The sequence below is a fragment of the Oncorhynchus clarkii genome, chromosome 19, assembly GCF_045791955.1.
Source record: "Oncorhynchus clarkii lewisi isolate Uvic-CL-2024 chromosome 19, UVic_Ocla_1.0, whole genome shotgun sequence".
NCBI classification, from domain to species: Eukaryota; Metazoa; Chordata; class Actinopteri; order Salmoniformes; family Salmonidae; genus Oncorhynchus; species Oncorhynchus clarkii.
In genome coordinates this window covers 15,887,272-15,900,117 of record NC_092165.1, presented here as the reverse complement: position 1 = coordinate 15,900,117, position 12,846 = coordinate 15,887,272, and the positions used below count along the sequence as shown (strand labels likewise).

Sequence of the window (12,846 nt, the reverse complement as noted above, 5' to 3'; positions counted from 1 at the left end):
ACCATTTTGTTGAAATTAAATACAAAATTGACTCTGTGCTGATTGACTTGGTTATTTTTGTATCATTGCAAAGACTCCAATAGATCCATATTGTTAGATACTTGAATCAGTGTTAGAGAGAGGCTTGACCGTAGTTAACATTTTATAATGTCATGTTTCTGTGTGTACAGCAAAGCGTTTCTAACATACCCCAACCAAAAACCAGGGATAGATGGCTGTATTTGCGCAAAACTTTGGAACCACAGCATTCAACCACGGTAAGGTGACCCGGAACATGGAGTACAAACAGACCAGCTACAAACTCCGTAAGGCAACCAAAGAAGCAGAAAGTCAGTACAGGGACAAAGTGGAGTTGCAATTCAACGGCTCAGACACAAAGAAGCATGTGGCAGGGACTGTTAACTCTTAAATGGCTGCCAGCCCGGACGGCATCCCAAGGCGTGCGCAGACCAGCCGGCTGGAGTTTTTACTGACATATTCAATCTCTCTATCCTAGTCTGCCATCCCCAAATGCTTCAAGATGTCCACCATTGTTCCTGTACCCAAGCAATCTAAGGTAACTGAACTAAATGTCAATATTGCCCCATAGCACTCACTCCTGTCACCAGGAAGTGCTTAGAGAGGCTAGTCAAGGGTCACATCACCTCCATCTTATCGTCCCAACAGATCCACAGACGACGCAATCACATTCACACTAGAAAAGCACACACTATCCCACCTGAACAAGAGGAATACCGACTATAGCTTAGCTTTCAACACCATAGTGCCCTCAAAGCTCGTTACCTTGGAACTCATCCTTGTGCAACTGGGTCCTGGACTTCCTAAAAGGCTGACCCCAGTTGGTGAGGATAGGCAACAGCACCTTTGCCATGCTGACGTTTAATACAGGGGGCCCCCCAGGGGTGTGTGCTCAGTCCCTTCCTGTACTCCCTGTTCACCCACGACTCCAACACAATCAAGTTTGCTGACGACATGACAGCGGTAGGCCTGATTACCAACAATGACGAGACAGCTTACAGTGAGGAGGTTGGAGCCTTGGCGGAGTGGTGTCAGGACAATAACCTCTCTCTCAAAGTCAACAAAACCAAGGAGCTGATTGTGGAGTACAGGAGACAGAAGGGAGAGCACACCCCCCTCCACATAGACTGGGCCACAGTGTTGAGGGTCAAAAGGTTCAAGTTCCTCTGTGTGCACATCACCGAGGACCTGATATGATCACATCAGCACCATGGTGAAGAAGTTCGGCATTGCCCTTACGACACTCACAAACTTCTACAGATGCATCATTAAGCGCTTTCTGTTGGGCTACATCACCGCCTGGTACAGTAACTGCATCACCCTCAACCGTACGGCTCTTCAGCGAGTGGTGTGATCAGCCAAAAGCACCATCTGGGGCACGCTGCCGGCCCTCCAGGTCATTTTCACCACTCTGTGTCGATGGAAGGCCAAGAAGATCATTATGGACCTCAGCCAACGAGCCACGGACTGTTCCCTCTACTACCGTCTGGCAGACGGTACAGGAGCATCAGAGCCGGAACCAACAGGCTCCGGGACGGCTTCTAACATCCGACCATCAGGCTGTTGAACAGCCATCACTGGCTGTCTGCCTGTCCTGCATCGTAGAGACTTTTTTTGCACACATACACCTGCTCACTCACACAAAATACACACACAAGCTCTCTCACACACACGCAGACTCTGCACTCATATACAGTGCCTTGCGAAAGTATTCGGCCCCCTTGAACTTTGCGACCTTTTGCCACATTTCAGGCTTCAAACATAAAGATATAAAACTGTATTTTTTTGTGAAGAATCAACAACAAGTGGGACACAATCATGAAGTGGAATGACATTTATTGGATATTTCAAACTTTTTTAAAAAATCAAAAACTGAAAAATTGGGCGGCAAAATTATTCAGCCCCCTTAAGTTAATACTTTGTAGCGCCACCTTTTGCTGCGATTACAGCTGTAAGTTGCTTGGGGTATGTCTCTATCAGTTTTGCACATCGAGAGACTGACATTTTTTCCCATTCCCCCTTGCAAAACAGCTCGAGCTCAGTGAGGTTGGATGGAGAGCATTTGTGAACAGCAGTTTTCAGTTCTTTCCACAGATTCTCGATTGGATTCAGGTCTGGACTTTGACTTGGCCATTCTAACACCTGGATATGTTTATTTTTGAACCATTCCATTGTAGATTTTGCTTTATGTTTTGGATCATTGTCTTGTTGGAAGACAAATCTCCGTCCCAGTCTCAGGTCTTTTGCAGACTCCATCAGGTTTTCTTCCAGAATGGTCCTGTATTTGGCTCCATCCATCTTCCCATCAATTTTAACCATCTTCCCTGTCCCTGCTGAAGAAAAGCAGGCCCAAACCATGATGCTGCCACCACCATGTTTGACAGTGGGGATGGTGTGTTCAGCTGTGTTGCTTTTACGCCAAACATAACGTTTTGCATTGTTGCCAAAAAGTTCAATTTTGGTTTCATCTGACCAGAGCACCTTCTTCCACATGTTTGGTGTGTCTCCCAGGTGGCCTGTGGCAAACTTTAAACGACACTTTTTATGGATATCTTTAAGAAATGGCTTTCTTCTTGCCACTCTTCCATAAAGGCCAGATTTGTGCAATATACAACTGATTGTTGTCCTATGGACAGAGTCTCCCACCTCAGCTGTATATCTCTGCAGTTCATCCAGAGTGATCATGGGCCTCTTGGCTGCATCTCTGATCAGTCTTCTCCTTGTATGAGCTGAAAGTTTAGAGGGACGGCCAGGTCTTGGTAGATTTGCAGTGGTCTGATACTCCTTCCATTTCAATATTATCGCTTGCACAGTGCTCCTTGGGATGTTTAAAGCTTGGGAAATCTTTTTGTATCCAAATCCGGCTTTAAACTTCTTCACAACAGTATCTCGGACCTGCCTGGTGTGTTCCTTGTTCTTCATGATGCTCTCTACGCTTTTAACGGACCTCGAGACTATCACAGTGCAGGTGCATTTATACGGAGACTTGATTACACACAGGTGGATTGTATTTATCATCATTAGTCATTTAGGTCAACATTGGATCATTCAGAGATCCTCGCTGAACTTCTGGAGAGAGTTTGCTGCACTAAAAGTAAAGGGCTGAATAATTTTGCACGCTCAATTTTTCAGTTTTTGATTTGTTAGAAAAGTATCCAATAAATGTCGTTCCACTTCATGATTGTGTCCCACTTGTTGTTGATTCTTCACAAAAAAATACAGTTTTATATCTTTATGTTTGAAGCCTGAAATGTGGCAAAAGGTCGCAAATTTCAAGGGGGCTGAATACTTTCGCAAGGCACTGTATACACTCAGACACATGCATACACCCATACTCACAAACACATTCAACACTGCTGTCCCATGCATAGAAACATTGGACACTTCCCTCTTCTTTTTTTATACACACTGTATTTACAGTGGGGCAAAAAAGTATTTAGTCAGCCACCAATTGTGCAAGTTCTCCCACTTAAAAAGATGAGAGAGGCCTGTAATTTTCATCATAGGTACACTTCAACTATGACAGACAAAATGAGAAAAAAAAATTCCAGAAAATCACATTGTAGGATTTGTAATGAATTTATTTGCAAATTATGGTAGAAAGTAAGTATTTGGTCAATAACAAAAGTTTATCTCAAAACTTTGTTATATACCCTTTGTTGGCAATGACAGAGGTCAAATGTTTTCTGTAAGTCTTCACGAGGTTTTCACACACTGTTGCTGGTATTTTGGCCCATTCCTCCATGCAGATCTTCTCTAGAGCAGTGATGTTTTGGGGCTGTTGCTGGGCAACACGGACTTTCAACTCCCTCCAAAGATTTTCTATGGGGTTGAGATTTGGAGACTGGCTAGGCCACTCCAGGAACCTTGAAATGTTGCTGGAACCTTCATTGCCCGGGCGGTGTGTTTGGGATCATTGTCATGCTGAAAGACCCAGCCACGTTTCATCTTCAATGCCCTTGCTGATGGAAGGAGGTTTTCACTCAAAATCTCACGATACATGGCCCTATTCATTCTTTCCTTTACACGGATCAGTCGTCCTGGTCCCTTTGCAGAAAAACAGCCCCAAAGCATGATGTTTCCACCCCCATGCTTCACAGTAGGTATGGTGTTCTTTGGATGCAACTCAGCATTCTTTGTCCTCCAAACACGACGAGTTGAGTTTTTACCAAAAAGTTATATTTTGGTTTCATCTGACCATATGACATTCTCCCAATCTTCTTCTGGATCATCCAAATGCTTTCTAGCAAACTTCAGACGGGCCTGGACATGTACTGGCTTAAGCAGGGATACACGTCTGGCACTGCAGGATTTGAGTCCCTGGCGGCGTAGTGTGTTACTGATGGTAGGCTTTGTTACTTTGGTCCCAGCTCTCTGCAGGTCATTCACTAGGTCCCCCTGTGTGGTTCTGGGATTTTTGCTCACCGTTCTTGTGATCATTTTGACCCCACGGGGTGAGATCTTGCGTGGAGCCCCAGATCGAGGGAGATTATCAGTGGTCTTGTATGTCTTCCATTTCCTAATAATTGCTCCCACAGTTGATTTCTTCAAACCAAGCTGCTTACCTATTGCAGATTCAGTCTTCCCAGCCCGGTGCAGGTCTACAATTTTGTTACTGGTGTCCTTTGACAGCTCTTTGGTCTTGGGCATAGTGGAGTTTGGAATGTGACTGTTTGAGGTTGTGGATAGGTGTCTTTTATACTGATAACAAGTTCAAACAGGTGCCATTAATACAGGTAACGAGTGGAGGACAGAGGAGCCTCTGAAAGAAGAAGTTACAGATCTGTGAGAGCCAGAAATCTTGCTTGTTTGTAGGTGACCAAATACTTATTTTCCACCATAATTTGCAAATAAATTCATAAAAAATCCTACAATGTTATTTCCTGGATTTTTTCTTCTCATTTTGTCTGTCATAGTTGAAGTGTACCCATGATGATAATTACAGGCCTCTCTCATCTTTTTAAGTGGGAGAACTTGCACAATTGGTGGCTGACTAAATACTTTTTTGCCCCACTGTATATACAGTATTCTCGAAATAGCTCACTCTAATACATCTACTGCTGTACATATCATTCATCCTGTGTATATACGCACCACCAATGGCTATTTGGATTATTGATAGTGTTATTTGGATTGATTCGTTCTGTTATTTCTTAATTTTTCATTGTTTGACATTGTACTGCACTGTTAGGAGCTGGTAACAAGCATTTAGCTAGTAACTAACATCCAATAAACTGTGTACGCCACCAATAAACTTTGATTTGATCATATAAACCTTTAAATGCTCTTCTTTATAATTTGTGTTAATGAACGGTAGTTGATGAGGAACTGCTGATACTGAACACCTTCCTGTGCAATTGGATCCTGCACTTTGACGGGCCGCCCCCAGGTGGTAAGGGTAGGTAACATCTGCTACGCTGACCCTCAACACAGGGCCGCTCAAGGGTGTGGGCTTAGTCCCGTCCTGTACTCCCTGTTCACCCATGACTGTGGCCAAGCACGACTCCAATGCCATCATCAAGTTTGCTGATGACATGACGGTGGTAGGCTTGATCACCAATGACAATGAGACAGCCTACAGGGAGGAGGACCTGGCAGTGTGGTGCCAGGACAACAACATCTCCCTCAACAAAGGATCATGGACTACAGGAGAAGGAGAGGTGAGAATGCCCCATCCACAGGGCTTTAGTGGAGCATGTCGAGAGCTTCAAGTTCCTCTGTGTCGACATCACCAAGGACTTAACATGGTCTTCTCACACTAGCACAGTCATGAAGAAGGTGCGACAGCGCCTCTACCCCGTCGGGAGGTTAAAAAGATTTGGCATGGCCCTTCAGATCCTAAAAAAATTATACAGCTGCACCATTGAGAGCGTTTTGACCGGCTGCATCAACGCTTGGTATGGCAACTGCACCACCCTCGATCGCAAGGCACTACAGAGGGTGGTGTAGATGGCCCAGTACATCACTGGTGCCGAGCTCCCTGCCATCCAGGACCTCTATAACAGGCGGTGTCAGAGGAAGCGCCGGAAAATTGTCACAGACTGTTCCTCTGCTATCACACAGCAAGCGGTACTGGAGCGTCAATTCTGGGACCAAAAGGCACCTGAACATCTTCTACCCCCAAATCATAAGACTGCTAAATAGCTAATCAAATGGCTACCCAGACTATTGCATTGACCCTTTATTGCACCGACTCTTACACTGACTATGCACACTCGCTGGACGCTACCCACATACACTTACACAAACACTCCATATGCTCACACACATTGCTGCTACTCTGTTTATTATCTATCCTGATTGCCTAGTCACTTTTACCCCTACCTATATGTTCATATTACCTCAACTACACTGAACAAAAATATAAGCACAACAAGCAACAATTTCATAGATTTGACTGAGTTACAGTTCATATAAGTCAGTCAGTCAATTTAAATAAATGAATTAGGCCCTAATCTATGGATTTCACATGACTGGAAAGGGGCACAGCCATGGGTGGGCCTGGGAGGGCATAGGCCCAACCACTTGGGAACAAGGCCCACCCAATCAGAATTATTTTTTCCCCCACAAAAAGGCTTTAATACCGATATAAATACTCCTCAGTTTCATCAGCTGTCCGTGTTGCTGGTCTCAGACGATCCCACAGGTGAAGAAGCCAGGAGTGGAGGTCCTGGGATGGAGTGGTTACACATGGGCTGGCGTTGTTACACTGCGGTTGTGAGGCCGGTTGGACGTACTGCCAAATTCTCTAAAACTCAGTTGGAGGAACCTTATGGTAGAGAAATTAACATTACATTCTCTGGCAACAGCTCTGGTGGACCTTCCTGCAGGCAGCATGCCAATTGTATGCTCCTTCAAAACTTGAGACATCTGTGGCATTGTGTTGTGTGACAACACTGCACATTTTAGATTGGTCTTTTGTCTCCAGCACAAGGTGCACCTGTGTAATGATCATGCTGTTTAATCAACTTCTTGATATGCCACACCTGTCAGGTGGATGGATTATCTTGGAAAAGGCAGCATGCTCCTAACATGGATGTTAGTGGATATTTTATATGTGCATATGGAACATTTCTGGGATATTTTATTTCAGCTCATGAAACATGGGACCAACATTTTACATGTTGCGTTTATATTTTTTGTTCAGTGTAAATGGAATGAAGTCAGTCATTCTATTCTTCTCTACTCTATTAATATTAACACAGTGGCCTTGTAAGAATACCCATACTAGTATTACATACTTAAACTGCATACTAATTTCAGCGTTTGATATAGTATATTAAACTCATATTTTTGACTCACGTGTTTGACAAGAGCAGATAAAATGACGCCTGTACCAAAATGAACGAATGGCGGGAGTCAACACAATCAAGCATTTTAGTTGTAACTTTCAGTGTACCAATGCTGCGTTTACATTTTAGTCGGATGTACAGGCGTTCAACGAATCTACAGATCGGAAATTTCGGAGTTTCTAGTTCCGACTGGAATATGAAGGCGGCATATTTTCGAAATTTCATATACTTATAAAACGTATTTTTTTCGCATACTACTTACTACGGGTATTCGGACACGGCTACTGTTCTTTCTAAACAAGTCTGCTCTCAGCTTGAGAGAATGATCATAGGATATGTTATGTGTAATATAATGTAATAAGCATTACCGTGTTTCAAACAACAACGCGCATTACTTTTCCGTTTAACAAAACCCTTTGAGATACAGTATGACGCCAACCAATGAGATCCTTTCTATTCAGTGTAAACGGAAGTGAACAGTGACTAAGAACGATTTCCCCGTTAGCGGTTTTATTGTTGTTATTTAGACGTTTATTAACACACTGGAACTTAAAATATGACTAATTTACTTGTACAGCATCACATACGTACCTAGGGTAGTTTAATTCACGTTGGAGACAGGATTTTGTTGATAGCTAGCTAGCTAGCTGCTAACTAGCTAAAAATGGCTAACGTGAACAGTATGGTTTTTCACACTCAAAAAGCCTCCATCATGGAGGTGCTAGCGAATGCAGCCGTGGCAGAGATCTGTAAAGTCGTAGACGACGACTATGCAGTGTTTCGTTTGGAAATAACTCAAAGCCAGAAAGAAAACAGGGCATTGCGGAGGAAACTACAGCTACTAGAATTGAAGGTGTCACGGGAGCGCGCAGAGAGGACATTGCGGGAGCGCGTCCTCGCCATTTCCAGTAGTGTCAAGATCCTCGACCGATACAGAGGAATGACAAGAGGTACATTTTGCAGAAGGCGGAGGCTGCGCGGCATAGCTCAGTGCCTGTCACCCGTTCTGCACATGTGTTCAGATGTATTACCCAGAATTGAGCCTTGGACAGTTTTTCGATAGCTTAGTAATCAAGGCAATTATTGCATACTATCTTGCACAAAGACATAATATCAAATTTTAACCAGATTCTTAATTTACTGCATTTCCTATTATTAGCTCAATGAAAACAATTAGATGCATAGAACATAATTCAGTCAATCAATAAATTGTATGAAGTGATGAGAAGTGTTACCTTACACCCTTGCCAATTCTAGACCGTGTCAATGGTGTACAATATAGTGTTGAACATTGACAGTAGCTAACCTAACCACCTCTTTCCCCCCAATCACTCTCTCAGGCGAAGGACATCTCACTGGAGGACACAGGAGCTTTGTGAAGCCAACGGGACACAATATATGGAGAGATGACCAACCAATCACTGTTGATGAGGGGAATGGAACCTCATCCCAGCACGTTATCGTGATGGAGGTTAGTGCAATAGTGTTGCATAAAACATTAGTTACTTTAAATGTGGCCTGTTTATTTCAGAAAGGCTCCCCTCATCCTTCATATGATGTGGGAATGCCCTGTAGTTAAATGCTTCTAGGACAAAGTTCATTTCGAAGTGCATGAATGTAAATATTGAATGCGTTGCATCTACTATGTTACTTAACGATGATAGCTCCTTGAATCTCTCAATCAATAAGAGATTATTACTGCTGTCAGGCAGTGCTGCTGCTGCAAAAAATAAAGGAAAACACATTAAAAAATAAAATGATATATATTTATATGGTGGATTGGAAATGATGCAGACAATTACATTAATGGAAGCCACAATCTATCTGCAACATTAAAGCTAATCTACCACCTTAAATAAATACCTTATTTACATAAGTATTCAGACCCTTTGCTATGACACTCAAAATTGAGATCAGGTGCATCCTGTTTCCATTGATCATCCTTAAGATGTTTCTACAATTTGATTGGAGTCCACCTGTGGTATATTCAATTGATTGGACATGATCTGGAAAGACACACACCTGTCTATATAAGGTCCCATAGTTGACAGTGCACGTCAACCTCTTTGGACCCGTGAAGACGTCTAAATGGAATGGGGGAGTTGGTGGTGCAGGACCACCTCTTTATGTTTCTCTCTTTACACCAATTTTATTATTTACACAATACTGTGTGATCAATATGATAATTTCTCTGTATGTTTTTCTTTGGCAGCCTCGGGTTACCGTATGAACTGTGTAAATTGACATTAATATTGTACCCCCCCCCCCCCTCCAAAAAAAAAGACAAAACATATACAAACTTGGTTTAAAAAAAAAGACTTCCCTACGACATTGTTATCCAATTCCACTCATGTACCGTTAATAACCTCCACTCTTCTTGTGTCAGTCTGCAGATGCAGATGCAGAGGCTGCAGGTCCTGAGGTCAAGCAGGAGAAGACTGAAGGAGAGGAGGAACCATGGCACAGCCGTAACATCCAGACTGGAGCTCCCCCTGTAGCCACGGAGGACCCCACCACTGCCACAGTGCTACCCATGACCCGACGCAGCATCACGGAGGTCAGTGGAACGCCAAACGCCGTCCTCAAGTCAGAGACAGACACCAAGACTTTAACGGGGCTGGGCTGTCCTGCTCCCCACTCAGAATATTTCCAGTACGGTAACCCGAGGACGGTTCTGTCCCATCAGGACTCAGGTGACACGTTACAGACTGGCAATGATCCGTCCTGTTCATACACAACAGAGATGATACCTGGTGACATGCCTGTGGGCTTAGATACACAGACTAATCCAATGAGAGGGAACTGGAACCAGTACAGTAGTAGTGTTAACTCTGGACGGTGCCTAGATAAGAAAGGGGAGGGTCTGGTCGTAGATGAGATGACTGTGAAAGTGGAGGGCGATGTTCCTGTGACATGGAATGCAGACGAGACTCACTTCGGAGAAGGACACTCGCATGGCAGCTCCAGTGACTTCTTAGACTACAGGGACAGCTTGGAGACAAATTTAAATGTCTCGACCCACTCCCCTTTACACCCAGTGTCCATGTCGATGGGGCCTTCCGATTCACAAGGCTGCATCCTTTTAGATCAGGTATTGAACTCAAACAACCAAACGGCCAAGGTGTGGGGAGAGGGAGCAACAACAGGCGGTAAAGAGAAGCAGTTCTTTTGCATGTTCTGTAACAAAGGCTTCAGCTGCCCACAGAAGGTGGAGATCCACCAGAGGGTCCACACAGGGGTGAAACCCTTCAGCTGTACCCAGTGTCATATGCGCTTTGCCCATGCTGGCAACCTGAAGAGGCACCAGCGGTTCCACACAGGGGTAAAACCCTTCAAATGTACCCAGTGTCACATGCGCTTCACCCAGGCTGGTGACCTGAAGAGGCACGAGAGGGTCCACACAGGGGAGAAACCCTACAGCTGCCCCCAGTGTGAGAAGAGGTTCTCCCGTCAGGACCAGCTGAAGATGCACTTGAAGGTCCACACGGGAGAGAAGCCATTTGCCTGTACACACTGTGGGAAGAGGTTCTCAGAGAGGACCTACCTCAGGATGCACCAGCAAAAACACCATTCAACTCTATAACATAGAAAGTAACCATTCCACTCGATAGCTTCTGACATTTAGATCAAACCCTGCATTAAAGACTAAGATGAATGGTCATTGTTGTCAGCAGAAAAGATCCACAGATACATTTGGAATAAAGAGAGTAACAGATTTCAGTGTTTAATATTCCTGGGTAGAATTTTGCATCCAGTCATTGTGTGACATACACTGCTCAAAAAAATAAAGGGAACACTAAAACAACACAATGTAACTCCAAGTCAATCACACTTCTGTGAAATCAAACTGTCCACTTAGGAAGCAACATTGATTGACAATAAATGTCATATGCTGTTGTGCAAATTGAATAGACAACAGGTGGAAATTATAGGCAATTAGCAAGACACCCCCAATAAAGAAGTGGTTCTGCAGGTGGGGACCACAGACCACTTCTCAGTTCCTATTCTTCCTGGCTGATGTTTTGGTCACTTTTGAATGCTGGCGGTGCTTTCACTCTAGTGGTAGCATGAGACGGAGTCTACAAGCCACACAAGTGGCTCAGGTAGTGCAGCTCATCCAGGATGGCACATCAATGCGAGCTGTGGCAAGAAGGTTTGCTGTGTCTGTCAGCGTACTGTCCAGAGCATGGAGGCGCTACCAGGAGACAGGCCAGTACATCAGGAGACGTGGAGGAGGCCGTAGGAGGGCAACAACCCAGCAACAGGACCGCTACCTCCACCGTTGTGCAAGGAGGAGCAGGAGGAGCCCTGCAAAATTACCTCCAGCAGGCCACAAATGTGCATGTGTCTGCTCAAATGGTCAGAAACAGACTCCATGAGGGTGGTATGAGGGCCCGACGTCCACAGGTGGGGGTTGTGCTTACAGCCCAACACCGTGCAGGACGTTTTTCATTTGCCAGAGAACACCAAGATTGGCAAATTCGCCACTGGCGCCCTGTGCTCTTCACAGATGAAAGCAGGTTCACACTGAGCACATGTGACAGACGTGACAGTCTGGATACGCCGTGGAGAACGTTCTGCTGCCTGCAACATCCTCCAGCATGACCGGTTTGGCGGTGGGTCAGTCATGGTGTGGGGTGGCATTTCTTTGGGGGGCCGCACAGCCCTCCATGTGCTCGCCAGAGGTAGCCTGACTGCCATTAGGTACCGAGATGAGATCCTCAGATCCCTTGTGAGACCATATGCTGGTGCGGTTGGCCCTGGGTTCCTCCTAATGCAAGACCTCATGTGGCTGGAGTGTGTCAGCAGTTCCTGCAAGAGGAAGGCATTGATGCTATGGACTGGCCCGCCCGTTCCCCAGACCTGAATCCAATTGAGCACATCTGGGACATCATGTCTTGCTCCATCGACAAACGCCACGTTGCACCACAGACGGTCCAGGAGTTGGCGGATGCTTTAGTCCAGGTCTGGGAGGAGATCCCTCAGGAGACCATCCGCCACCTCATCAGGAGCATGCCCAGGCGTTGTAGGGAGGTCATACAGGCACGTGGAGGCCACACACACTACTGAGCCTCATTTTGACTTGTTTTAAGGACATTACATCAAAGTTGGATCAGCCTGTAGTGTGGTTTTCCATTTTAATTTTGAGTGTGACTCCAAATCCAGACCTCCATGGGTTGATAAATTTGATTTCCATTGATCATTTTTGTGTGATTTTGTTGTCAACACATTCAACTATGTAAAGAAAAAAGTATTTAATAAGAATATTTCATTCATTCAGATCTAGGATGTGTTATTTTAGTGTTCCCGATATTTTTTTGAGCAGTGTATAAGGCATAAATAAGCCTACAAAAGTCTGTAACATATTGTGGTTGTATTTTGTAGGCTATATGATGTTCACACATTTTCCCAAGACACTTTTAATATTTTATATTCATCAACTTCATGCAGATTTGTAGTTGAGACATGTGTATGTGTGGTTTTCATATGGTGTGTTTAAAACTTGTTTGTTTAATAAACACGAAATGGGACTTTT

General features: G+C 44.5%; 1 protein-coding gene across 1 annotated transcript; it reads left to right on the top strand.

Moving 5' to 3' along the window:
- Positions 1-7,769: 7,769 nt before the first annotated feature.
- LOC139374833 (uncharacterized) lies at positions 7,770-12,846 on the top strand. Its single transcript, XM_071115985.1, has 3 exons — positions 7,770-8,260; positions 8,651-8,781; positions 9,697-12,846. Exons 1-3 carry the CDS (start codon positions 7,975-7,977, stop codon positions 10,891-10,893), a joined length of 1,614 nt encoding a protein of 537 aa, XP_070972086.1. The 5' UTR covers positions 7,770-7,974; the 3' UTR covers positions 10,894-12,846.

Excerpts from the sequence above, each read along its gene's own strand:
- LOC139374833 (XM_071115985.1), top strand. The coding sequence starts at position 7,975 with ATGGCTAACGTGAACAGTATGGTTTTTCACACTCAAAAAGCCTCCATC. Across the intron at positions 8,261-8,650 it reads ATACAGAGGAATGACAAGAG|GCGAAGGACATCTCACTGGA; the intron begins GTACATTTTGCA and ends TCACTCTCTCAG. Across the intron at positions 8,782-9,696 it reads AGCACGTTATCGTGATGGAG|TCTGCAGATGCAGATGCAGA; the intron begins GTTAGTGCAATA and ends TTCTTGTGTCAG.